Consider the following 27886-nt stretch of genomic DNA (forward strand, 5'->3'; position numbering starts at 1 on the left):
TTTGAAGATATTGGAGCACAAAGCAGGCAGCATTTAAACAAGTTTTTATTTCAGACGTGACATCTGTACTTTGGTCTGTGTTCACTCTGGTGTATTGTACTCGGGTGCCATCTGTAGTTCCAAAGATGGGCAAACCTTTCAGCTCAAGGGCCACGCTGGGATTTAAAGATTAAAAATTGACAGGCGGGCCATGAGGTGGGGGTTATGGGGAGTGGGAACTAATACTAATACATAAATTACAGGTGAACCTAAGAAGTAAATATTGCCTACCTTTTCAGTTTTAGTGGGAACAGTGTTATTGGTCACCCCTTTTTGTCACTGTTTTGTCAGTGTATCGAAGTTTGACAGTTGATAGTTGTGCACTCTCCCTGTCAAACAGAGTCATTCAAACTTTTATTTACGTTTCAAAATATTGAATAAATTATGAATTTCTGTATACATATTAAATACCAGAGTCATTTAATTATGTGAATGTTTATGTTTATTAATGTGATTTTGTAATTTTTTTTTCTTTGTTTCTGTTTGGTGTATTGCAGTCTAAATAAAAGCAATACAGCGTTTAAAGCAGCACTTCCAACAAAAGTTAACGGTTTGTGTGACGTCTTAAACCAGCGGTTAAGTGGTTAGCTCCCAAAATACAAGTTACTTTTTTAATTTGGAGAATCAACGTAATCTTTATAACTCTATCACTAGGTTAGTTTCAAATGGTGTAAATGTAGATACTCATGATGAAATCTGAAAATTGTGTAAATCATTCTATCAGGATTTGTATCAGTCAAAATCCTCTCAACAGGCTTTACCTTTCTTTTTTAATTCACTTAACCTAATTTTTACGCTCTGGGTGACTGTCTGTGAGGAGTGTGGTGTGTTCTCCCCGTATCCGCGTGGGTTTCCTCCGGGTGCTCCGGTTTCCTCCCACTGTCCAAAAACACACGTTGGTAGGTGGATTGGTGACTCAAAAGTGTCCGTGAATGTGTGTGTCTCTGTGTTGCCCTGTGAAGCCCTGTGAATGAGATCTGGCAACCCGTTTGGCTGTTTCTGTACCCGTTTGGAAGCTGTTTTGATCGCTCTGGTTTTCCTGTTTAATCGTTTCCATTGTTATTTCTATATTTATATCTGTTTTTATAACCTACTAACCATCCATAGATCTATCTTTTAGATTGTCTCCGCAGGAATATTCATTACAGAGGCACTAAAACTGCCACCGGACCCTGGAGTAACGTTCTTGGTGTAAGTTACTAAAATTCACTAAAAGCGGTAAGTACCTGCAATTCCATGGCTACTACTGGCTGTTTTGCCTGTTCAGAGTGTGGCATGTTTAGTTTAACGCCCTTTTCCACCTCTAGCGATAAATATAGTGGTTGTATTTGTAGTAAGTGTCAGCTAGTTAGCTCTCTGGTGGATAAAGTGGACCAGCTAGAAGTGCGCATCCGGAGCTTATTATTGTTGAGGGATAAACAGCGAGATTCAGTGTTAGCAACTCCGGGTGCCTTAGGGAGAGTTAGCACCCCCACGACTCCGGCGTTAGAGCCCTCACAGCGGGGTGAATGGGTGACGTCTCGGCGTCATAGCCGGAAAGCTAAGGCTGATGCTAACGCTGAGGCCAAAGCTAGCCCACCGGGACACCACGCTCCTCCGATTCGCGTGTCAAACAGGTTTGCCCTGCTCAGCGAAGCACCCGCTGAGGAGCCTGTTAAGAGTGCTCTGGTTATAGGAGACTCTATTGTTCGGCATGTGAAATTAGCTACTCCTTTAGGGGCGCCGGCAGTAACAGTTAGCTGTTTATCGGGAGCCAGAGCGCCGGATATTAGTGGCAACCTTAGACTGTTAGCTAATAGGAGATATTCGAGGGTAGTCATTCATGTAGGGGCCAATGATATTCGTCTGCGGCAGTCTGAGGTAACTAAGGGTAATATTACAGAGGTGATTAAACTGGCCCAGACTATGTCCGATGCCGTAATCTGCTCTGGTCCCATACCAATGCGGCGTGGCGACGAAGCTTACAGCAGACTTTGGGCGTTAAACTGCTGGATGTCCAAGTGGTGTTCCGAAAATCAAGTGGGCTTTATAGACAATTGGTTACGTTTTGAGGGCAAGCCTGGTCTTATAGGTAGGGATGGTATCCACCCCACGCGGGAGGGTGCTGCCTTACTTTCTTGCAGTATAGCACATAGTCTTTTAGTTAGTCGGCAGAGTAGTGTAGATAGCTGCTGACAATCCAGAGCCGGGACCAGGCCGCAGACAGACAGGCTAAACCGACCGTCTGCGAACTGTCTTGAGGCGTCACCCAGGTTCAACTGTATTGAGACTGTGTCTTTCCCCCGAACTAAATGTAAAAGTAGAAAAACAAAATCAGCCTGTTTCAGCAACCTAATCAATATTAAATCATACACAACACCTAGCAGCAACACCTCAGAACTAAAATTTGGGTTACTCAACATAAGATCGCTAAACTCAAAAGCACTCATCGTAAATGATATTATAAGTGATCATAAATTCAATGTTTTCTGTCTCACGGAAACGTGGGTTAAACCAAATGAATATTTAGCACTAAATGAAGCCACCCCCCTAGGCTATAATTATGCACATAGCCCAAGAATATCAGGCAAAGGAGGTGGAGTATGTGTAATTTACCAAAATACCCTAGAAATTAGTCTTAAACAATGTGACACCTTTTCTTCTTTTGAGGTTCTCTCCACTATTATTACAAATCCGGTCACAAAAAAGGACGCATTTTTATTATGCAACATTTACAGACCACCAGGGCCTTACTTAGAATTTCTGAAAGAATTCAGCGATTTTGCTACAAACCTAGCGGTGTGCAATCATAAAGTTATAATTGTAGGAGATTTCAATATCCATTTCGAGAAGGAAAGTGACCCACTAAAAAAGACATTTACCTCAATCTTAGACTCTATTGGTATTACTCAAAATGTAACAGGGCCTACACACTACTGCAGCCACACTTTAGACTTAGTTCTGACACTAGGTCTTAACATTGACAAAATTAATATCTTACCGCAATCCTCAGCAATCTCCGATCATTACTTAATTTCATATGAGCTACGTTTTACCCATAATATATGTAAGAACCCTCGCTATTCTACAAGGCGTATAATAAAACCATCTACCGCCCTACAATTTAAAGAAAACCTACCAGAACTATCGACCCCAGTTCCAACTCCATCAGACCCAATGGACCTAGATGTACTAACTGACTACCTAGAAAATACCTGTCGATCTACTTTAGAAAAGGTAGCACCACTTAAACATAAAAGTATAAGACAGAAAAAGCTCGCACCATGGTATAACGATAAGACCCGTACTTTAAAACAAACATTACGAAAACTAGAGCGGAAATGGCGATCAACCAAGCTTGAAGTGTTTCATTCTGCCTGGAAGGACAGCCTTATAGAGTATAGAAATGCCCTCACTAAAGCTCGCTCAGCATATCTGGCCTCGCTGATCTCCAATAATAAAAATAATCCGAGAGCACTGTTTAGTGTGTTTTCTAGAATTACAAAAAATCAAGCAGGTTCTGAACAACTAATTCCAGCAACTCTCACCAGTAAAGATTTTATGGACTTTTTTAATAATAAAATTGAGAATATTAGACAACAAACTCTAGCCACAGGATCAAATCCATCCTGGCTGCCACCTGATGTGAATGAAATAAAACATAATATAACTGTAAAAGAAAGACTTGAAACCTTTTACCCACTCCCACAATTAGAACTAGAGAAGATTATCACCTCCGCAAACTGTACAACTTGCACACTTGACGCAATTCCCACAAAGTTGCTCAAAGAAGTACTACCAGCTATTATTGATCCTCTTTTAACTATAGTAAACTCATCGCTTAGTCTGGGCCATGTACCCAAAGCTTTTAAACTAGCAGTTATTAAACCTATGATCAAGAAACCAAATCTTGATGCTAGTACACTGTCTAATTACAGGCCTATTTCTAATTTGCCATTTCTGTCTAAGATCTTAGAAAGAGCTGTGGCCCAACAACTTAGTTCATATCTACATAAGAATCATATATATGAAAAATTCCAATCTGGATTCAGGCAACATCATAGTACAGAGACAGCTCTAGTCAAGATAACAAATGATCTTCTTCTTGCCTCTGATCAAGGCCACGTATCCCTGTTGGTGCTTCTTGACCTAAGCGCAGCCTTCGATACAATAGACCACAATATTCTCATAGAAAGGTTAGAAAACATGGTTGGAATCACAGGGACAGCCCTATTATGGTTCAAATCTTACTTAACGGAACGTTATCAATTCGTAAAAGTAAACAATCTAAATTCAAATTATTCTAAAGTAAGATTTGGAATTCCACAAGGCTCTATTTTAGGACCATTATTATTTACATTATACATGTTACCGCTAGGCACAGTTATAAGAAACCATGACATTAACTTTCACTGTTACGCAGACGACACACAATTGTATATTTCAGCCAAGCCCGATGACAAACACAGATTAAAGAAAATAGAGGACTGTGTAAAAGACGTGAAAGGCTGGATGTTGCGTAACTTCCTCCTTCTAAACAGCAACAAAACAGAGGTCCTGCTTTTGGGTCCAAAAGTGACAAGAAATAAATTATCAGATTTAATTTTAGATCTAGCTAACTTTCCAGTTAAACCTGGTTCAGCAGCAAAAAATCTTGGTGTCATAATTGACCCGGATTTATCATTTGATCAACACATAGGTAGTATCACTAGGACAGCTTTTTTACATCTTCGCAATATTGCTAAGATTAGAAATGCCTTATCCCTCCAGGACGCAGAAACATTAGTACATGCCTTTATTACTTCAAGGCTTGACTACTGTAACGCACTACTGTCAGGATGCACCAGCAGCAATTTAAGAAAACTTCAACTAGTTCAAAATGCTGCAGCTAGGGTCCTCACTAAAACTAGAAAATTTGAACATATCAGCCCAGTTTTATCATCACTTCATTGGCTGCCTGTTAAATTCCGCATTGACTACAAAATTTTGTTATTAACATATAAAGCTCTACATGGGCTTGCTCCTGAATATCTTCAAGATACAATTTCCTATTATGAGCCTCCACGTTCACTCAGATCACAGAATACTGGATTTTTAAATGTTCCCAGAATTCAGAAGGCCTCAGCTGGGGGAAGAGCCTTTTCTTATAAAGCCCCCCAACTCTGGAATGATCTTCCAAAAAATGTTCGGGACTCAGACACAGTCGCAATCTTCAAATGTAGGCTAAAAACTCATTTGTTTAGTTTATCATTTGGTAGCTAATGCTCCCCCATAGATAAAGGCGGCAGAGCCGGGGGGTCCATGGACACAGGGAATTATAGTATACTGAGACGCTGGTGCTGTCGTCCCGCCGCTTCTCGCGATCACTCAGGTTTGTTGACGGTGGAGCGGAGGGATGCCAGTGTTTCAGGATGCTCCCGTGTCTGTGTGTCCTTCTGGTTCTCTCCTTTTAGTTAATGCTGTCATAGTCAGATCTGCCGGAGTCATTAGCCACACTCTGGAAATTTTCATATTTTCTACTTTACAAACACAAAACAGTTCAAAACTAATTCCATCCCTTTACATCTTTCCGAGTAAACGACTGCCCACCTGTCTGTCTGGACACTGATGGATGACTGTCGAGATCCTCCTCCACGCTTCAGACCAGCTGCCCACGCTCCAGCAACCACCAAGTGCCTTGAAGCTGTCCCTACACTGAAGTTCTCATGGACTACTAACTATCATCACCAGTAGATTGACCAGAGGAGGATGGGTCACCCCTTGTGAGCCTTGGTTCCTCCCAAGGTTTCTTCCTCAGCTGGGGGAGTTTTTCCTTGCCACTGTCGCCCCTGGCTTGCTCACTTGAGGGTTTTACATTTGTCTTTACATTTCATGTCAAATCTTGTCTTACTGGAATTCTGTGAAGCTGCTTTGTGACAACATCAGTTGTGAAAAGCGCTATATAAATAAATTTGATTTGATTTGATTTGAAGGACTGAATTGGAATAAGCGGTTACAGATCATGAATAAATTAAATTACCCTTATCTGTGAAGATCATAAGACTATATGTGACTCTCCTATCCATCTTAAAGAAATTACCGATGTAATTGACAAATTGAAGTTAAACAAATCTCCTGAGCACAATGGATGAATTTTACAAAAAAAATTCAAATGTTTATATAATGTTTACAAGGAAAGCCTTACTTACGGTATACTTCCTTCTTCTATGACACAAAGTATAATGAAATTAATTCCTAAACCTCAGAAGCACACGGGGAGAATACACCAAACTCCTCACAGACAGTCACCTGGAGCAGGAATCGAGCCCACAACCTTCAGGCCCCTGGAGCTGTGTGACTGCGACACTACCTGCTGCGCCACCGTGCCACCCTCAAACACACCATTCCACCGTAAAAGACGAAGACCAACCAGAATACAATAGTAGACATTTCTTTTAAGTCTATGTTGAATGATCTTTAAACTTAGAGCTTCACAGAGAGAGGGAAACTGGACTCAGTTCTCACGCAGTTGAAGTTGTGCATCATTTACCTCAGATAATTCACACTGTTCACGAATCCTAAATATATTTACTTAGTGAAAGAATTCCTGGCTCAATGTCAAAATCCTTTGTAGTGTATGTGGAGTTGTCACAGGTCTTCTAGGCATGACAGTGAGAGAGCCAGCATCTGTCCTAGGATACTTGAAACACTGGAAGAAACTCAGTCATTGATAAGATTTTCTGTCGAATGTTTTTCCAGAGAATAGATTTCAAGAAATAAACATTTGCAATTTGTGATTCCAGATTCACTCCAAACTGACGTCCTGAAAGGTATTCATGACCATGTAGGTCAACAAGGCCAATTCAGACATCTTAGTTTAGAAAGAAAGGGATTCTTCTGGATACACTTGGATATAGACGTGACAGAATATGTCAACCACTACCAGCACTGCACTGTAGGTAAAGCTGATGAACCAGAAAGCAGAGCACCGTGACATCTAAAAGACCACTACAGTTTGTGTGCATCTGTTTCTGGTCAGCTGCAAATAATATGTCCACTGATGTGCTGGTTTCCCTGACCAGCTTTCAGGTGCAAAAAGCAGTCAGCTAAATGGGTTGCCAAAATTCTGCAGGATAAAAACTCCTGAGTGTATGTTTTCCCAGAAAGGATTCATTCTGATCAAGGAGTGAATTTTGAAGCTGATCAGTGCACTCCCCAGAATCTCTGGAATACAGAAATCCCACACAACCCCCTATAACCTGATGGGGAATGGTAGTGCTGAATGTTTCAATAGGACCCTTGCTAATATGATCCAGGCTCTTAGCTTAGACAGACAGCTTGACTGGCCAAGACAACTGCAGTGAATAGACAGGTTACAAAGTGGTGCATAAACATCCTTAAACTCACCTTTAGGATTTGTAACACAGTCACTGGACAAGAGAATGTTGTGCATCACAACCATTTGATGTTCCATTGAATTTTTAGTCAATAGCAAAAGACAGTGTGCTGCCTGCCTCAGTCCTATCTATTTCCAGTATTTTTTCAGTTGAACATATGGACTATCAGACATACAAAGGTCATGATGTTCCTGTTCCTGAACAAAGTAATGAGTGACCTTCACTTGACATTGAAAAGAATGACTGCGTGACTATGGACCCTGATAAACCACAGGAATGTTTAAGAGACTTTGGCAGAGAGACAAACCAGTGCTTATCTGTGATTGATGGTTCCAATTCAGATCATTTCAATACTTCAATCAGGACTTTGGAGCTACCTACTGATTGTCCTGTTAGAAAGTCTTGTGATGCTAGAAATGTCTCACTGCCTTTTGAAACCAAGCACAGTACAACTGTGAGTGCTAATATTAAGTATAAGGACCTTTTAGATGATCCAAAACATATAGGTTTCACAGATAGTGCTGATTCTATGCTTTTTGGTCTGTAGTCTCCTATTCCTGTGACGGAGCAGCCGTTATCTCCCTCAGTACCCACCCAGTTACACCCAACACTCAGACTGAGAATGCAACTACATTCACAGATATCAGATCTCATTTCAGTTGTATAGTCAGACCCGTAAAAAGATTGAAGATACATTATGTCTAGGCAAGATAGTGTCAGCAATGCTAAACATAGCGAACCGTTCCTGCTTTATTTACATTCCCTTGTAGCATAAAGATATGATTGTAGTGGAATTGAAACATTCTCTTGTGAACTGAAGATAGCCTCACAGTTCATGTACATTCAGAATGAAGATATACATGTGATAGACACATGCACATTTTAAATGCATTTACCACTTGGTAAAAAGTTGTTTTGGCAATGAGGATACCAAGTGATTAAGTGTTTCATGTTTTAATTACATTGTTACATTGTTCCAGCATGTCTCAATGTGTGCAACTGTACAGAGTCATCGTTGTCGTCACATTTTTCATTTCAAATTTCTGCACACATTCTGTATTTGGGACAGGTCAAGACTGCAGGTAGGCTGGAGGACCCTCTACTTCAGCAGCAATGTCTTGTGTGCAACATGGATTTGCATTGTTTTGTAGAAAAATACATGGTCCCTGGAAAACATGTCATCCTGAAGGAAGCAAATGTCAGTCTAAGATCTCAATGTACTTTTCTGCATGGGTGCTGCCATTGTAGTTTACTAAATAGTGATAATGTGAAGATGTTGAAGAAAGTCTCCACTGACACCGTCTAACTTGTGTATAAAAAGGTTTATTACAAAGAAGGATTCAAAGGAAATTCTCTTCTCCCGTTCAGCTCATAACTCTCTACTTAAATAGGGGGTTGTTTTTTGTACATCATATAGGAACATCTGGAAATCATCTCATCTCTTTGAAACTAAACACCATAAAGAGTGAGGGACTGCTGACCTGGACCTCTCACATCCTGACCGCTGAACCTTATATCTAAACATTCCAAACCCATGAAGAAAAAAACCATATAGAGCTTCAGACACTACACCATCACAGATGTAAGTGAGTACACAGAGTAAATCACCTTTGCCCATGTTGTTATATCAGCTATTGATGCATGATGGTTCTTGATGCAATTTGGTCTGAGGGATTGAGGATCACGGGTGTTTTTAGCTTAGGTTTGCACCCTTGCCTTTTACTTCCTGAAATGCTTCCTGATTCCTTGATTTGTTTCATGATATTACTATAGTCTGAGAAATATGCAAATTCTTTCAATTTTCCTTGAGGAACATTGTTTTTGAACAATTTAATAATTTTTGATGTATTTGTCGACAAAGTGATCCTCTACCAATCTTTGCAGCTTTTCATGGATACTGCTTTTGTACCAAATCATGATTAAAGCACCTGTTTATATCACTAGTGTGAAATTACATCATTATTTTGTTTGCTTTTTAACCAAATTAATAGCCCTAAATTGACCCTGTTCTAACTATTTCAGAAAGTGTTCCGGGCCTGAAATGCAGGAACGGATGTATATTAAAAGGTGAAATGATGTTGACCACATAAAACGTGTAATACCTTGGGTTCATACTGACTGCAATTCTTTTTGACAAAGGTAAGCCACAGAAAGTAGAATATGCCTCTTCTTTAGTTATTTTGTGGAACATGCACTGATTTCCAATTCTTGAATTCTAGGATTATAAAAATACTCAAAAATACCTGACCTATTTGCCAGGGCCTTGTGATTATGAAGTCTACAGCACATATGGAGTTGTTTGGATTTTTGAAGTGCCGAGGACAAGAAGTAGAATTCAGTGGACGTGTTGATCATTAAATGACTGTTTCAGAAAACTGGCTCATGCCTTCACCTGTACTAAACCAACTGTCAGAAAAGTAGCTAGGAAGTTATGGGATCATGTATTTTGTGTATATGTTTTCCCAGAACACACATGGATCAAGGGACCACTTCTGAGAGAAAGTTAATTGCAGACTTGCTCAGCTTAGTTGGTGTTGCTTAATCACACAACAACATATCATCCTATGGGTCAAATGAAAGATTTTATAGGACTCTTGGCAATATGCGACACTCACTGCCCTTAAAAGCTAAACAGCACTGACCTCAGCAAATCCAGACATTGACATTTGCATACAATGTTACCATGACAGTGCATAACAAACTACCAGTTATGCACTGTTCTATCTGATATTTGGTAATATACCTAGACTCCCACTTGATGTGACACAATTGATGTGTTTTGACAAGATCATAGCAATCCTGTGGTGGCTGAATATGAGAACTGCAAAAACTGCATAAGGCATTACAACTAGTTCAATGACATGCATGAAGAAACAGCAAAAGTATAGAGTTAGAAAAGGAAAGTGAAATGTGCATACCTCAAAAACAATCAGATTGACTATCAGAGTTATCTTTACCAAAGCAATGAAGCTGACACTTCTGATTTACTAGATACCTCTGATGTAATCACACCTGCTCAGTAATCAGGTGGTTAGGGAGCCCAGGGAACAGAGATGGTTTCTAATCAGTTCAGGATGTGCATTGGTAGTCAGTTGTCTCATTGAATCTGTGACACAAACATCATTTATTATGTTACTAATAAGAATGCCCAGTCACTGCATACTCAACTCTACAGCAATTGGTATCGTTTTACAGATGAATTAGTTGATTGCTAGTAGACCTGGAAGTTTTGTGGTGTAAAAGGCACCATGTTATTCTATGAATAACATCTAAATTTTGAGTGAATTAAAGGGTCGATGTGTGTTTGCACCTGTGCAAAATCACGACACACAATGGTTCTGATGGCAGCTCTGTCTTTGAGGCAAAAGGAATGTAACTGACTACCAGCCAAAAAAAAGCCTCGTCATCCTCAGAGCAACTACACTGTAGAAACAGCCCTGAAATGAGCATTAGTTTTAGCAAAGCTTCAGGCTTATAGTTTTACTACCAAAACAGCAAAAAAGGGAATGAAACTTTCATAACAAGAATTAAACTGATGAAGTGTTTAATACTGCTGGTGTTAGCAGTGTTTTGAAGCATTGTTTTCTTCTCTGGTTTTATAATAAAAAATAAAATCATGCACTAAAAATGTATGTACACAGTTATTAGTCACACCACTTTAATTTCATAGATTAAAATCTGCATTAAAATCACATATAGGCAAATAATAGAAAAGCTGTTCCTAAACATATTCTTCTCTTAAAACACTATTGTCACACTTTCATTCATTCATTCATTCATTATCTGTATACTGGAATCATTGGGCACAAAGTGGGAATACACCCTGGAGGGGGTGCCAGTCCTTCACAGGACAAAACACACACACATTCACTCACACCTATGGACACTTTTAAGTCACTAATCCACCTACCAACGTGTTTTTTTGGACTGTGGGAGGAAACCGGAGCACCTGGAGGAAACCCACACAGACACAGGGAGAACACACCAAACTCCTCACAGACAGTCACCCGGAGCGGGACTTGAACCCACAACTTCCAGGTCCCTGGAGCTGTGTGATTGTCACACTTGAAAAAGTAATTTGAAACACCATAGTATCTGCTGAAGTGTTAAGGTCTGCAGAGCACACATTTGCTTCATTTTCTGGCTTAAAAGCATCTAAAATAAACAAAAGGAATGGTATGGCAATAATTGTGTGAAGATGAGCATCCAAAGGTAAGACAGATGAGCTGAGGAAGTAGAAAAAAAAGGGAAGGCAAATCTGATGCATATTCCGTGTTGTACCAAACCGGGGCAGAAGAAATTCATCCATTTTGTCACAGCATATTACTTGATATATAGACTTAATTGTGTGTAAGAACTGCATTAATCTTTTATCATATCTTTACTTACTCTTTACACATTTTACCTTACGCCCAAATTAGCTAGTACTTACTTTGTAATTTACATGTTTTTATTTGTAAATTAAAAGGTAAAATACTTAACAAGTACTTACTCTGTAATTAATTTTACTGAAGAAGGATAAAGACTTTCATTTATATTGAATTTATTTTATTCATATTTAATTTATAATAAATATTTAACCAGTACAACTTGGGATTGGCTGATAAGCTCAATGTGGAAACAGTTAAACCAACACATTCACAAACAATATATCATTAATTACTGTAATAATTTATTTGTTTTTATTCTAAAATTAGGATTTTGAGCAAATAAACTTTTACTGCTCAGATAAATAACTTCTTAAATCTCATTTTCTCAGGTGCCTAAAAATCTGGCTGGATGTAAGGGATGACGAGAGAGTGAGTAAAGGGAGTGGCCCTCTTCTGAACATTTCTGAACATAAGCCTTTTGAACATTTACAGATGGATTTTGTGTGAGGGAAAGAAGTATTGATTGTGATAGTGGACATGTTCTCCAAATGGGAGGAATGTTTCCCCACCAGAAAGCAAGATGTGCAGGCTGTTGCAAAAGTTTTGGCACCACACATTATTCCATGTTGGGATATTCCCACACATTGGCAGTGACAACAGACCAGCATTCATCAGTGCAGCACTCTCTTAGCAGAAGAAAAATTAGGTATAGAAGTGAAATTGCATTGTAAATACAACCCACAAAGCACGGGAGGTAGGGTGAGAAAATGCAACAATCAAAACCAAACTACAAAAATGTTCAGAGACAGGGCTCAATTTGGTGCAGGCTTTGCCACTGGTCTTGATGTGTATGCACATGCGAATGAGAGCACGTGCTGGATTAACACCTTTTGAGACTTTGTTTGGCAGGCCACTTAGATGGTGATTGGATATGCTAGGAGACATGAGTGGCAGTGGTTTGCTCAAAGACAACATGTTATCCTACTGTAAGAAATTACTGACAACTTTGCATTCTGTCCTCTGAAGGCAGCTGCTGCTCTACACAAATCATTAGATTGGAAGTTACATTCCTTGTAAGCAGGTGACTGAGTACTGATCATTAATGAAAGCACTGGAAACAACAGTGGTGGTTGGGTCCATTTCAAATCCTGCCGACTACGGATACCGCAGTGAAAGTCAAAGGACGTGCATCTTGGATTCAGGGACTCACTGCAAGGGAGCTCATAATCCTCTAGATGAGCTGCCCCTCGAAATGCCCCAACCCAATTATGATTCCATTGTAAATCATGCTGATAATAAATCTGTTGAATTAGAGTTGTACATCATATGCAATCTAATCATAGCTGCTCTGAGGTTGATGTTATCTTGATTGATGATTGTTATCTTTTGCATATTATTTTTATATTGTTACTGTGAGTTATAACTTATATTGCTGTTATGAGTTAATACGATTCATTACATGTGTATTAATCATAGAAATTAAGGAATTTGATGGAAAAATGCAAACAAACAGTGTAATGAGTAAATGTAAACTAATACTATAGTTATTAGTTAACTATTATAAACTAATAGTTAATCTGAAATGATTATGATACACTGTATCAATAAGAGGTGATTATGATGGTACAGAGCATGCTGTGCTGGAAGCATGACCCTTGTATGCCTTTTGAGAAGAGGAAAGGCCTTGGGACTATCTGAGACATGATGTAATGGTAACAGGAAAAGTGTACATGACAAATGCCCTAAAAATACTGCTGTGAATGTCTAAATAAACTAGAGATTGGAGTGAATACTTGCCTCTGTGTCTTTGTTTCTCTGATTTCTCCTCGGGCCTGAGAATAATTTTGGAACTCGGTCTTCAAAAAAAAAAATCATTATTCATTTATTGTCTATAACCACTTATCCAGTTCAGGGTCATGGTCGGGCTGGAGTCTACCCGGAATTATTGGGCACAAGTCTTTCACAGGGCGACACATTCACTCACACACTCACACCTATGGACACTTGTGAGTCGCCAATCCACCTACCAACATGTGTTTTTGGACTGTGGGAGGAAACAGGAGCATCCGGAGGAAACCCACGCAGACACGTGGAGAACACACCAAACTTCTTACAAGGAGCGGGGCTCAAACCCACAACCCCAGGACCCTGGAGCTGTGTGACAATGACACTTCCTGATAGGCCACTGTGCCACCCTTCAACAAAAATATGTTCATGAATATTAATGATACCAGTATTAGTAACTCCAATATGTTTATAACCTTATACTGCACTTTGATATTTATTTATGTTTTTACCCATCCATTCCGTGTTAAACATCACAGAGATGAATCATGAAAAACAGAGATGGTTATAGATAAGACAGAGAGATAAAGAGAATAATAGTGAGAGACTGAGAGTGCGTGTATGCGTCAGGGTGTGTCCTTCAATGTGTTGTATAAATACAGGATGCTAATCTAGTAAATGTTCATAGAGGGAGGAAAACTCTGGGCTGAGGTATATGAAAATTTAAGAAGCACCATTACAAGAATAAGAACATCGATTTAGAATCGACAGGGACAGGACACTACTGAGGATGTCTAAGCAAAATGGTAAGGAACTTTATTTCAGCTGATTATATTCCACAGATGAATCATGGTGTTCTTATATTCTCTACATAAATCTACATACAACATATGACCAAACATTGTGGGACAGCTGCTCCTTCAACAAAATGTCATGAAATTCAACAAAATTAATAACTAACACTGCTGCAGTGTCCATGTACAGTTTGATAATTAGTTTTCCATTTCTATTCCTGCATCAGAAAAACAGAATGACCCATTTCCATATTTTGTATGTTATCAGCAGTTCCAGAGAATGTAGATTTTACTGTTGTTTTTTTTCCAAAGCATCAAAACACAGGGAATATTGGAATCAGATATATTTTGATTTTAGTTTGTTATAAACAGATTTTTTTATTAATACCTAAAAGGAAGATAACAGATATATGTGTCACATAAATGTCACTGTTCTGCTGCTGTTGTGCAAACTTACTTATATTCCCCTTAGAACACTGTCTTTGGACACCCATGTCCTCAATGTGCACAGAAACCTCAGCATATGTTCCCCGTCCTTGATCATATTTTTAATTAAATCGTGAAATTGGTCCAGCAGAATATCTTCCTCTGTTTCAAAATATATGGTGCTATTAATGTTAAAAAGGTCTGGTTCTGGCTAAAATATGCAGCCCAACCCATAATTAGCCACAAGCAGGAATGTTAAAAAAAACGTGTTATTTTAATTTATATCTGCTCATATTCATTTTTTATATTTTGTTGTAATTAGTTTCATTATTTTGGTTTAACAATTTAACAACTAAAATTAATTAACTGACCACCGATAGAATGTTTTGTTTAGACACTGATAAAACATTTCCCTTTTCATCTTTGTGTTACAAATGATAATTAATTACGTTTACATTTAATTACGGTTAACCATGTATTAAACAGATTTTTAAACCATTTATAAACTTTTATAAATGTAGCCTTATTTTAAAGTGGTACTCAAGAAAGACTTTAGTTGTAAAAATAATAACACAAGCAACACCTTGGAAAATAACCATAACACCACTATCAATAACTAATAACCACTGCACACCTTATATTTCACCCAACAACAATTTAGCAACAACTGGGAATTGTTTAAGTGGGGTAATTTATTCAGGGAAAAAGACGTGTCTAGTTGCTCCTGCCTCTCACCTCTTTGGTTCTTTTTGCCTTCATTTCCCACCAGCCGTTTTTCAAGGTGTGGACCTGCAGGTTCGGTTGAATAACCGCGCCCACCACACAGAGGAGATGGGCACGGAGCGGTTGGTGGTACGCAGAGGACAGCCATTCTCTCTACTGCTTCAGTTCAAATACGCCACACCACAGCCTCTAGACAAATCGCTTGCCCTCATCCTTCGGTTGGGTGAGTAATGGACTAAAATCAAAGACGTCCAGTACTAAAAGACTAAATGTGTGTGATTAGATCTGAATTTAGGAGATTTTAATTTATGGTCCTGAATTTATTAAAACTGAAATTTAACCAACTCACAAGTGCAAAACACTAATACACAATATATAAATAATCACCCTAATAAATATATAGCAGCTGGGCGTCACGGTGGTGCAGCAGGTTGTGTTGCTGTCACACAGCTCCAGGGTCCGTGGGTTGAGTGTTCAAGACCCGCTCCAGGTGACTGTCTGTGAGCAGTTTGATGTGTTCTTCTCATGTCCACATGGGTTTCCTCCCACTGTCCAAAAACACATTGGTAGGTGAATTGGTGACTCAGAAGTATTTGTGGTGGTCTTGAAGACGTTTCAGGGAATAAAAAAGTGAGCTCTTTGCAGATCCAAGCAGAAGCTGTATGTCCTCTAATAAATCTAGTAGCCTCCCCAAATGTCCTTGAAGTTATTTTTGAACAACTGAAAGGAAGCTTCCTGAAAAGATGGAAACTGTACTAAAGCCAAATATTGGACACATTATGCACAGGATGACACTAAAAGTTAGCAATACACTAATCAACAGAAACCCTCCTCATTTGTGTGTTTATTACAGGTAAAAATGGCGAGGTTGTTGTGCGGATGTCAGGTTCAGGGGCATCTCATGGCAAGTGGTGGTTCAGTGAGAAGATTGCTCAGAGCGAGGTGTTACTGAGTGTCCACAGCCCTGCGGACGCTCCTGTGGGCCTGTACAGCTTGACTGTTCTCTTACTCTCTGCTGGGGGACAAACCATCGAGCAGACCACTCCTCAGTCCTTCTACTTGTTGTACAACCCCTGGTGTGCAGGTGTGTGGACGTATTCTTTATCTTTTTCCATAAAATACTAATGAGAAAATCATTTAATTAATGCAGAAAATTCGATCGCTTTCAGAAACAAGAGGATTTGCAAGGTCAGGTTCTGATTTTTAATGATTGTCTTTTAATAACAAACATCACCCCAAGACATCCCAATTGCATTAAATGGTGTTTCATCACTCCAGGGAATACAGCCCCACTGCTCCACAGGCCAATGGTTAGGGGCATTTTACCCTTCTGGCCCAAGCTTTGAATTAGACAGAATTACATTAGGCTCATATTCAGCTGTTCCACACATCCCATTCTGTTGCCAAATCTTTTATACATAGACTCTTCAAAACGTGGAACACAGCTGAATGTCTGTGTGAGCAGCAGGTGTAATTTAAAGCAGTAGAAACAACTCATTAGAGGATTACATACAAAAAATAGTTAACTTAATCATTAATAAAGCAAATTGAAAACCTGTTTTCTGAACACTGCTACTATATGCATTAGGAATTTTCAGGATATTGGAAAGGTTAACATGATAGAAACCACTTTTTCCAGTGCCCTGTTCTGTTGCATCCCCATACTGCCAGCCAGCACCCAGAAAATGGCATGCATTTCTGTTAACAGTTACCAAATTTTACAAATGTCTGTAAAACTGGCTGGAGGATCTAAAAGAGAGTGCCAATTGTCGCTCCAGGATTTTGAAGCAATAAGCCAAGTTTGGTCCCTTACTGTATTCAAGCTAACATGCTCTGTCTGTCACATGCGTAGTTTAGAATTTGGCTACATTTAAAATATTTTATCATTTCTCTCAGCATAAATATCTTAATATTTGTCAGATGGGCTTGTACATATGTAAATCAGTACATGAAAAGAAGGCAAGGTGGATTTAGACCATGCAGGATGGCTCTGTATTCAGTAGAGTACTGAACTCGCTAAAAGAAATGGCTATTTCACCTTTTCCACAAATCATTTATGCTTAATCATTTGCATAAATTGTAAAAAGAAAATAACAATGTAGAGCAATCTGTCTTCACTTCCTCCATGTCTATGAATAACTTCCTCCGCAGATGATACTGTGTATATGCAGGATGAAGGGCTTCTGCGGGAGTATGTACTAAATGAGAATGGCATCCTGTACCAGGGCTCATGCGACCAGATCATTCCTAAGCACTGGAATTTTGGACAGGTAAAAAGAAGTACACAGAACCAATCACTCAAACTAAAGTTCAATTTAGGTAAATCAGCCCTCCATAGGGCAAGGCTGACTGTTTGAACTCTTGATGACCTTGAGATGCTGTTATGATCTGGTGGGACCAGAGTGGGTCATAGTAGAGGAATCTGTTGCCAGAGTGAGCAGTTTGAGTACATTTTTGCTCAAGATGTGTGAGAATGTCTGTCTTGCAAGTCAAGGCCTGATCAAAATGGATTTTCTAGCACATTCAACAAATGCTTGATCACATTGAGATCTAGGGAGTTTGGACACAAAGCAAACTCTTTGCTGTGTTTCTCAAACCACTCCTGAACTATTTTTGAAGTATCCTGAATTGTTTAGGTAGGTGGTAAGTGTCGACGTAACAAACAAACGAAAGCCACTACCCAAGATTTCCCCACAGAACATTGATAAGAGCATTGCTCTGCCTCTGCTGACAGAGCCAGTGTTAGCATTTTCAGCAGTTTGTGCTATAATGCCTCTGAAGGGATAGGACTTTCTTGGAACATACCCCTTAAGACCAACAGTTTGGAAAGAGTGGAAAGACCCATCTGACAAGGTCATCTAGTCATTACTATTTAGTCCTTGTCACAAAGTGTCTTAGAGCTTTATGCTTTTTTTCCATTTATCCATTTTTTCACTTCCAACACTTCAACTTCAAAAACAGACAGTTTTCTTGCTGCCAAATGTAATGCTGTAAATGTACCACTACTCAATATTCAATTGTAAAAAGATTATTAATCGAATTTAATTAACATGAGTGTTTTTAAGGATGTGGCTGATTGGTCTAGTACAGTGGTTCTCAAAAAATTTAGGCAAGTTCCTCCTATGAGTCTTACCACAGAAACGTGTGCCCTTGGTTCGTGCTTGAAGTTTTACATGCTTTGTTGCTTTATTTACTTGAAATTTGCATGTTTTACACAAACTTATTCTGTAAAATTACTAAATAACTAACTAAATAATTACTATAACACAATTATACACTTATGAGAACATATAAAATGTATTAGAAATAAGCATTTTGAAATAAATAAAAATTATATGAAGTCAATTTAATAGCAGTTATGTGCTTTAAAAAGCTATAGGTGAAAACAGCTGAGCGTTTTTTCTTCTATTTTGTATGGTGGCTCTCTGAGCCACATCACAACAACATTTACAAAGCAAACAAAAGCTCAACAGCATTAAAGAGAACACAAATACTTTTAAAAAACAATGTATTGAAAAAGCACTGCATAAACTCAGAACACAACAGCATTAAGGAGAACCCAAATATATTTTAAAAATGCTGCACTTAAGCTATGCAGCACGGTAGTGGCGCAGCAGGTAGTGTTGCAGTCACACAGCCTGGAGGTTGTGGGTTCGATTCCCGGTGACTGTCTGTGAGGAGTTGTGAGTCCGTGTTCGCATGGGTTTCCTCCGGGTGCTCCAGTTTCCTCCCACAGTCCAAAAACACACGATGCAGGTGGATTGGCGACTCAAAAGTGTCTGTAGGTGTGAATGTGTGTCTGTGTTGCCCTGTGAAGGACTGGCGCCCCCTCCAGGGTGTATTCCTGCCTTGCGCCCAATGATTCCAGGTAGGCTCTGGATCCACCGTGACCCTAAAACTGGATAAGCGGTTACAGATAATGAATGAATGAATATTCTGGTTTGTTTAACCTTCCTCCTGTGCTAGTTTTCTGTTACCATCTCTTACATTAATGAGTCGGTTTTGACCCATGTCTTAAATCAGCCATAAGATCACCTTAAAAACAATTAATTATCAACCAATTTGTTTCTTTCCTTTTGTTAACCTTGTTATTCTTCCTTATCCATGAAAGGATTGGTTTTAATTTTTCATTGTTGCAGACTGTAAACTGGAGATGTACACACTACAAAACACAAACTCTAAACTGACTTGGTCTTACATGTCTGGACATGTCTGTCTTTCCTTTCCTTGAAACAGTCAAAGATAGAAGCCACTAACTGAAGCTCAAGTGGTTGTAGGAGGAGCCAGCTGAAGGCTGGTGGTGTAAAGTGTGTTTATGATTCCAGATTTGGCACTTGTTTTTGTTTTCTGATTTAAAATTGTACCTGAGAAATTGACCCTAACAACAGAAAAGCCATAATTTTAACAAGAGCATTTTATAATTTATAATTAAAAAAAATTGTCTTTATTATTTTGTTTAAATAGAAGTTCCTGACAAAGTCAAAAGGTCTTCATGCAATAAACAAATTCAGGGAGCACTTGTATGCATTTAAAGCCTAAAAACGGGTCGGTCAAGACCCTAACACAAGAGGAAGGTTAACACTTTTTTGTTTACTACATAATTCAATACATGTTTCTTCATAGTTTTAAAGTCTTCTGTATTAATTTAAAATGAACTGTACGTTCACAATATGTGGAAAATGGCCCAAAACAAAGGGAACCCTCCCTGAGTGGGCGTGTCCAAAATTTGATGGGTACTGTATAAATGGGTGGTCTGTAATTTTTGTTAAGTACTGAATTGTTTTCTGTGTCACCTACTGTGGGAATGAAATGGACTTTATTTAGACAAGTGAACTTTGGAATTTTACAACTTTACAGTTTTTATATTTGTAAATATGTTACTGTTTTAAACAAAATACCCAGCACAAATACTTTAATATAACTGTAGTGTATTTTTATACATTTAATTTTCAATAGTTTGAAAAAGGTGTGGTGGATATTTGCTTTGAAATCCTGGACAACTCCCCTGCTGCCCTGAAAAGCTTAGAGACGGACATCCTCAAGAGGACAGACCCTGTCTACGTAAGCAGGACAATTACTGCAATGGTAAGGAAAACTGGGGCCTGGTATTTTACTTCTTCTTCATTTTTAATCATTTTAACCATTGAATCATTTTAATCATTTCTAATCATGTAATCTAGTTTATGCTAAAAAAAAGCATCATGGAGGGGTGCCTCATTCAGTCCACACTGTTTCGAACTCACAAAGAGGGAATTTCATTTTGGACCAAACTCTTCACTGGAATAAGGTCAAAGCTGATGTTTGAACTCTGGCAGGTGAATTCAAATGATGACCGTGGGATATTGTCTGGATGCTGGGATGGGAACTACATTGATGGGGTATCGCCCACACGGTGGACTGGCAGTGTTCCCATTCTGAGACGCTGGAGCGAGGGTGGGACAAAGAGTGTGTGTTATGGCCAGTGCTGGGTGTTCTCAGCTGTAGCCTGTACAAGTAAGAAACAGATGCCTTTACACTGACTCTTCATACCCAAGGCAGTTTTGGAAGGTAGTGTCTAGGGGTGGGTTTTATCAAAGCCTTTAAAGAAAAAACTGTCCACTCAACGATGATCTTGGTTTCACCATCCCACAGGTTTACATTCCACTTACTAGGCTCTTACCTCTTTGAATGTGTATAGACTTATAAACCCAAAACTACAATACCACAGTGTTTTAAATGCAGATGCCTTTAAATTGACCCTTGATAATCAAACTGTTAGAGGGTAGTGACTATGGCTGGGTTTTGTCAAAACCCCTTATAGGAAACTCTATAAACTCTTTGTATTTCTTGGTATCCTTGTCTGTCTGTTATTTCTACTCACACAGGACTAGACTCATCTCTTTAAATAAGTAACAACCTATAAACCCAAAACTACAAAACCAAAGTGAAATGTTATAGCATGTTTAAAGTTACTAATAAAATCTGACAAAAATGGACTACTTCTTAGTAAAATATAAATAAATATGTAAATACATTTTTTCAGCTTCTTTAAGTTACTGCACATGCACATGATACACAGGCATTGTTCTCAAAAGACATTATTTTCACCTGAAACTTAACTTTTCTGCAGTTCTTCGCTGTTTGGGTATTCCTACTAGATGTGTCACAAACTACAAATCAGCCCATGACACAGATGGCAACATCAATATTGACTTATTGATCAACAAGGGGCTGGAGCCCCAGAACGACTCAATCTGGTGAGGCTCATGGTTTATGGAAATTTTATCGTAAGTAACATCTATGTGTACAGTACCAGTCAAAAGTTTGGATAACTTCACATTCAATGGTTTTTCTTATTTTTTTATTATTTTCTACATTGTAAATAAATATAGAAAACTTTAAAACTATAAACTTAATATGTAGAACTGCTTGTCTTCTTAATGTGTTGAGACTATAATTTGGGTTGTGCAAGAGGTAGGGCTGGAATACAGTTTTAATTAGAATTAGAATTAGAATTAGCTAATTAGAATATGTATCCAAACTTTTAGTGGGTACTGTAAATTTGAATGAACTAATGTAACCATGTGAAAATAATGCTTGCTTTGCAGTTAAATAAAAATAAATGTCAGTATAATATGTAATAGCAATAACAAGGAGAAATAGACAAAAACATTTTCATTTGTGCACATACCAGTGTAGTACAAAAGTGGATGTAATTATTTTTACCTGTTTCAAATGCTGCACTTCCCATAGTTACAACTGATACCACCCAAGAATACCCCATAAACATAGCTAGTGCAGTAAAAAGCTTCTAATACACTGCAATAATTCACTGTTACCATGTATTTTTAATGAAAATACTCACATGAAACAATCAAACCATTCTACTGTATCAAATAAAGAAGACAGTTTTGTTTATTTTACATCTGATTTTTTCCAACTCAATAAATGTAAAAGCACAGGCATTATCTTAAAAGAATTTAACAATCTTTAAAAACATCCGCATAAATTACAGCATGCTTTATATAAATTATATGTTAATGAGGCACTAGTAGGATGGCACTATATTTCACGCAAGCGGATTCACCAACTGCACTCAAATCTCTGTTTGTTTCCACATCATATGAAAGACTGATAGATCAGCTAATTTATATTGGTGCTTTGATGAATAAGAACCACTGAATGTAAGGTTAGTAGCAACTGATAATTGACTAGCACTTTTTTCACTGAACTGCCTTATTCACTTATTTCAGGAACTTCCACTGCTGGGTGGACTCTTGGATGAGACGAGAGGATCTTCCGAAAGGTTATGATGGGTGGCAAGTACTTGACCCAACCCCACAGGAAAGGAGTGATGGTAGGAATTAAAGTCGAAAACAGCATATTTGGCCCCATGTCTGGTCAATTTGATGACCCTCTTTTTAAAGGGATAATTAACCTTAACATGTAGATATTGCTGGTAATGAACAGAGATCCAATGCTGCTAACTGGCTGACGCTAGCAATTCTTTTATTAACTGTAAGTAGCTGCAACAATCATTTTTCTCACACACATTCCTTTCCCTGAATAGGTGTGTTCTGTTGTGGGCCATGTCCCGTACGGGCAGTCAAAGAAGGAGACCTGGAAATGAAATATGATGTACCTTTCGTGTTTTCTGAGGTGAATGCAGATGTGATTTATTGGTTTGTTCACTCTAATGGGACGCGAACACAAGCATCTTTGGATAGCAGCACTGTGGGAAAAAACATCAGTACTAAGAGTGCACATGGGGAGTACAGAGAGGACATCACAGCTGAGTACAAATACCCTGAAGGTAACATGCAGTTTGCTTACTTTGCTTTTTTCAGTCTAACTCAGCTTAACTGATCATCAACTTTACTTTATATTTTCACAGGTTCAATGAAGGAGCGAGAAGTCTATGCTAAAGCAGGAAAAAGAGTGGCAAAAGAAAACAGAGACCCTCATCAGCTGCAGCTCTCCATTAAATATGCCCAGGCTGTTTATGGCACAGACTTCGATGTGATTGTGGAGGTCCAAAATGTCAGTGGAGAAGATACATCAGCACAGCTTACCATCACATCTAGTGCTGTCACTTACAATGGTCTCCATCGAGGGGAGTGTCAGAGGAAGAGAGCTGATCTAACAATACCAGCACAGAGAGGTCAGATACACAACATAGAAATGAAAATGAGCATGAGAAAGGGGACAAAAGCACAGAGAAGAAAAGAAAATAGAGCAAGACAGGCACTTGAAAGGTTCCTCTTAGTCCCTAGTCCTGCTTATGTTTGTGTTGATTTTCCTAAAACATCCCCACCTTATCTCAGTGGTGGTTTGTGGCGAAGAGCTGGATCAGGTGATTTGGAAGCAGGAAAAACACCATCACAAGTTCAGGATGGTGTACTCCAAGACTAGGGCTGGGAGCCTCTGCCTTAGTGGAAGAAATCATTTTGTAGTTGTGACTGGTAGATTTATACAAAGCAAAATATGATATATTGGCAAATAAAAATATCTTTACTCTAGTTAATATATTAAGTTCTGTAAAGTATAAAAAGATTGATCATCTTATTTCCATATGTTTTGTGTATTTTTATTTTGTTGGCATATCACTTTGCTTGTTTTAAAACATAATGCAATTAATTAATTCTAGAAATGAATTAAAATGTACATATTTTATTATATGGGCGGCACGCTGGCGCAGCAGATAGTGTTGCTGTTACACAGCTCCAGGATCCTGGAGGTTGTGGGTTCAAGTCCCACTCCGGGTGACTGTCTGTGAGAAGATTGGTGTGTTCTCCCCGTGTCTGTGTGGGTTTTCTCTGGGTGCTCCACTTTCCTCCCACTGTCCAAAAACACATGTTGGTAGGTGGATTGGTGACTCAAAAATAGTGTCCCTAGGTGTGTGTGTGTGTCACCCTGTGAAGGACTGGCGCCCCCTCCAGGGTGTGTTCCTGTCTTGCGCCCAATGATTCTGGGTAGGCTCCGGACGCACAGCGACCCTGAACTGGATAAGCGGTTACAGACAATGAATGAATTAATTAAAATTTTATTACACAAAAACACTAGATTAGATACAGAAATAAAGCAGGTCATGTGGGCAACTGTAAGGGAAGGGAAGCAAACTTGGGAATGAAATGTTACTATTTAGATGCCTGTTACCAGCAGGAAAACAGGGGCTTTAATGGGGTACAGTGCATTCTACTCCCTCACATCCATGGCTTTGATGTACCCTTGAGCAAGGCACCTAACCCCAACTGCTTTTTGGCACCAGCTTGTGTGTGTGTGTGTGGTGGGGGCTGGTGGTGGTGGGTTTCACATTAAGAACTATAATCCTGGATCTAAGATTTAACACTAAGCAATAAATCATTTTTCACAGAGTAGCAGCACAGTAAATTCAGTTCGGAAATGACCATCGTAAATATGCCACATCGTAGAATTTTTCATAATTTTCTTGACTCTTTCTCTCCCCTTCAGTGCATAAGGAAGTGATACGTCTTCTATACGACCGGTACGGAGCATGTATGTCAGAGCATAACCTTATCAGAGTCACTGCACTTCTCCAAACCAGCAGCCCACAAAAAGTCTTTTTCCAAGAGGTCAACATCCCTTTAAATATGCCCAGGCTTCAAGTTGAGGTAGTGTAAAGATACAGTACTGAAAATAACGAGTAGTGATCTACTGCATGCATTCACTTGTATTTATATTGTGACTGCTTTAATAAATATTAACAATTTTCCCAGGTCATTGGTGAAGCTGTGGTCTCCCGCAACCTGACAGCGAAGATCTCCTTCGCTAACCCCTTGCCTGTTGCTCTCCAAAGAGGGGTGTTTACTTTGGAGGGTTCTGCACTAACAGAAGAGAAGGTGATCCAGATCCCGTAAGTATCAGCCATTCTAAAATGGAGCGGTATCTTTCCCAGGGTTTTTATGAAGGACTTATTCTCACTACACTTGGCCACTGGGATTGATTCCTAAACAACTTTTACTACAACTTGCAGTAACAGCGTCACCATCCTTCCTTTGGTCCTTAAAGCAAACTGTGGCAGGTGTAGGTGACATTTTGTTATCAAGATAAAAATCTTGTTAAATACTATCTCCTCTATTATGGTATGGATTTGGAAAGCATGAATGATGAATGACATTCAGTATCAGGAGAAAGTTTAATCAACTTTTGCAATGTGTAGTGGCTATTTACTAGACGACAAACAAACTGGGGTCACTGCATGGTGAGAAGGTGAGCTGGTGGTAGCAGCCATACCTTTGAATCTTTGGATATCCCAATCTATTTACTGTCCCATTTAAGTATTTCATGAGCAGATAGTCAATACTCTAGCAGCTGGGCTCAACTTACAAACACTGTTCCTCAGCATTTAAACTTCCCTCTCCTATAAATATGATATGGTCAAAATACTCTTGACTTCGTGGCCAACCACCTCTGCCCCTTACACCTCAGAACCCTCTTTTAAAACCCACAGCACCCCCAATTGGTCAAAATAAACTTCAACTGGCTCAAACACAATGCAGTCTAAAGAACCTAAAGGTGCCTGATAGGAGCAGACTAATAAGAAACAGATATAATGAGTGGATTTCTGTCTGTCTGAAATATTGAAATGGTCTTCTTTTCCACTCTTTTATTCACAGTGAAGCTATTGGACAGGGAAAGCAAATTGAAGTCAATATCCCCTTCATACCCACTCGAGCTGGTCTGAGAAAACTACTGGTCGACTTTGACTCTGACAGACTGAGAGATGTGAAGGGTGAAGCCACTATCATTGTTCAGGGGTGTGGGCTCTTAGCATGAATATATCAGAACATATATATATATATATATATCAGATCTTCTTGAAAATCTAAATTTGAAATATTCCTTATTGCTTTGTACCTACTAACTGCATTAAACACCTTTTTTAGACTAAAATTAAGACTGTGCCTTTTAAAGAATTAATAAATCTTATTGTAATTAATCTTACAATAACTTGTATAATTTTGCTGTAAGGAGTTTGGTGTGTTCTCCCCATGTCTGCATGGGTTTCCTCTGGGTGCTCCGGTTTCCTCCCATGATCCAAAAACCTACCACTGGTAGGTGAATTTGCGGCTTAAATAAAAAAGTGTCCGTAGGTGTGAGTGTATGTGTGTGGCACTGTGAAGGACTGGTGCCCCCTCCAGGGTGTGTTCCTGCTTTGCACTCAATGATTCCGGGTAGGCTCCGGACCCACTGCGACCCTGAACTGGATAAGTGGTTACAGAAAATGAATGAATTGATAACTTTGCTAATTACTACATTTTATATCCTTCTATAAAAGCAGTGTATTTTTTGCATTTTAAATGCTATGAATACATTATGACTTTTTGCAACCTGATTTGACATATTTATGTTATTAACATTGGGGGAAGATTTTACAAGAATTAAAGCTGGTGCTAAAATTTAAATCACATAATGGATGATTTGGTGTTTTTCCTTTGTTCATAAATTGCTACTAAACAATTATTTGGTTTATAATGTTAAATACAAATTTCAGGAATAAATAAATGATCAAGGTTTTTCTTTAAACAGCAACATTATCCTTTCCTTCCAACTGCACACACCCGCTCAGTTCACACCCAGTGAGAAGGTGGACTGAAACATTTCATGCAAACAGAGGAAGAGAATCATATCAGATGCTCTGGATGCTACCTTTTTGTAAAATGAAAAAATTTAAATTGAATATATTTTTAGGGCCCCTCTCACTCATGCCCTTAGAATAATCCTAACTACCCCTCAATGGAGCTGATTTAGGGACAAATGTTTTGCTCATTTGAAAAAAAAAAACCCCATGAAACTGAAAGTTCATATTCTATTTAGACAACATTAACTTATTCTGATTAATGGAAAACTACCCTCCAGAATAACCTATATTTGTTCAAAATGCAATATTCAACCAACATCTTTTAACCTCTGAAAAAACAACATAACTTCATGTTTGTCCAGTAAAAAATTACAGCTTTAAAAACTAAAGAAGCACAGCGTTTAATTGTAATAAACATAAATATCTTCAGTTTATAAGCTACTTTCCCCTGTGTATTTCAGGTTTTTGGGCCTGTGGCCCAAGTTAATATTTAGTGCAATACTCAGCTAAATATTTCTCATCAGAAAATAAATTAACAAATGTAAACATATGGTTGAGTAAGCCATTCTAGGGTTGACTGTCTATATTCTTGGTTCAGCTACATTTTGTATCAGTTCATAGCACCACAATACATACACAATGGATACTACTAGTCAAATTTATGTATTTATTTTATTATTTTTTTCCCCTAGCCCAGTCGCTTCTAAAAGTTAGCATCACAAAGCATGTTTCTTTTGGGCCAATGTATTTCACTTTAAATTACAGCGTGCTAATTACTGGGTGAGTACAGAGTAAGTACCTGTTAAGTAAGCC

The 27886-nt window shown here is 38.7% G+C and overlaps 1 protein-coding gene across 1 annotated transcript; it reads left to right on the plus strand.

Annotated features, from left to right (window-relative positions):
- The first annotated feature begins 14339 nt into the window (after window positions 1–14339).
- On the plus strand, window positions 14340–26268 carry LOC136709992 (protein-glutamine gamma-glutamyltransferase 2-like). The gene is made up of 13 exons (XM_066685597.1): window positions 14340–14355; window positions 15539–15715; window positions 16346–16576; window positions 17644–17762; window positions 20449–20577; window positions 20808–20985; window positions 21602–21728; window positions 22725–22828; window positions 23042–23284; window positions 23366–23632; window positions 24943–25103; window positions 25209–25345; window positions 26109–26268. The coding sequence occupies exons 1-13, from the start codon at window positions 14340–14342 to the stop codon at window positions 26266–26268; spliced, it is 2049 nt and encodes a 682-aa protein (XP_066541694.1).
- Window positions 26269–27886: the final 1618 nt, after the last annotated feature.

Source organism: Hoplias malabaricus, chromosome 11 (genome assembly GCF_029633855.1).
Source record: "Hoplias malabaricus isolate fHopMal1 chromosome 11, fHopMal1.hap1, whole genome shotgun sequence".
Classification (NCBI taxonomy): Eukaryota; Metazoa; Chordata; class Actinopteri; order Characiformes; family Erythrinidae; genus Hoplias; species Hoplias malabaricus.

Bases quoted from the DNA above. Each gene is read 5' to 3' on its own strand.
- LOC136709992 (XM_066685597.1), top strand. The intron at 15,716-16,345 runs GTGAGTAATGGA...TGTTTATTACAG, and splicing joins TGCCCTCATCCTTCGGTTGG to GTAAAAATGGCGAGGTTGTT. The intron at 22,829-23,041 runs GTAGGAATTAAA...TTCCCTGAATAG, and splicing joins CCCACAGGAAAGGAGTGATG to GTGTGTTCTGTTGTGGGCCA.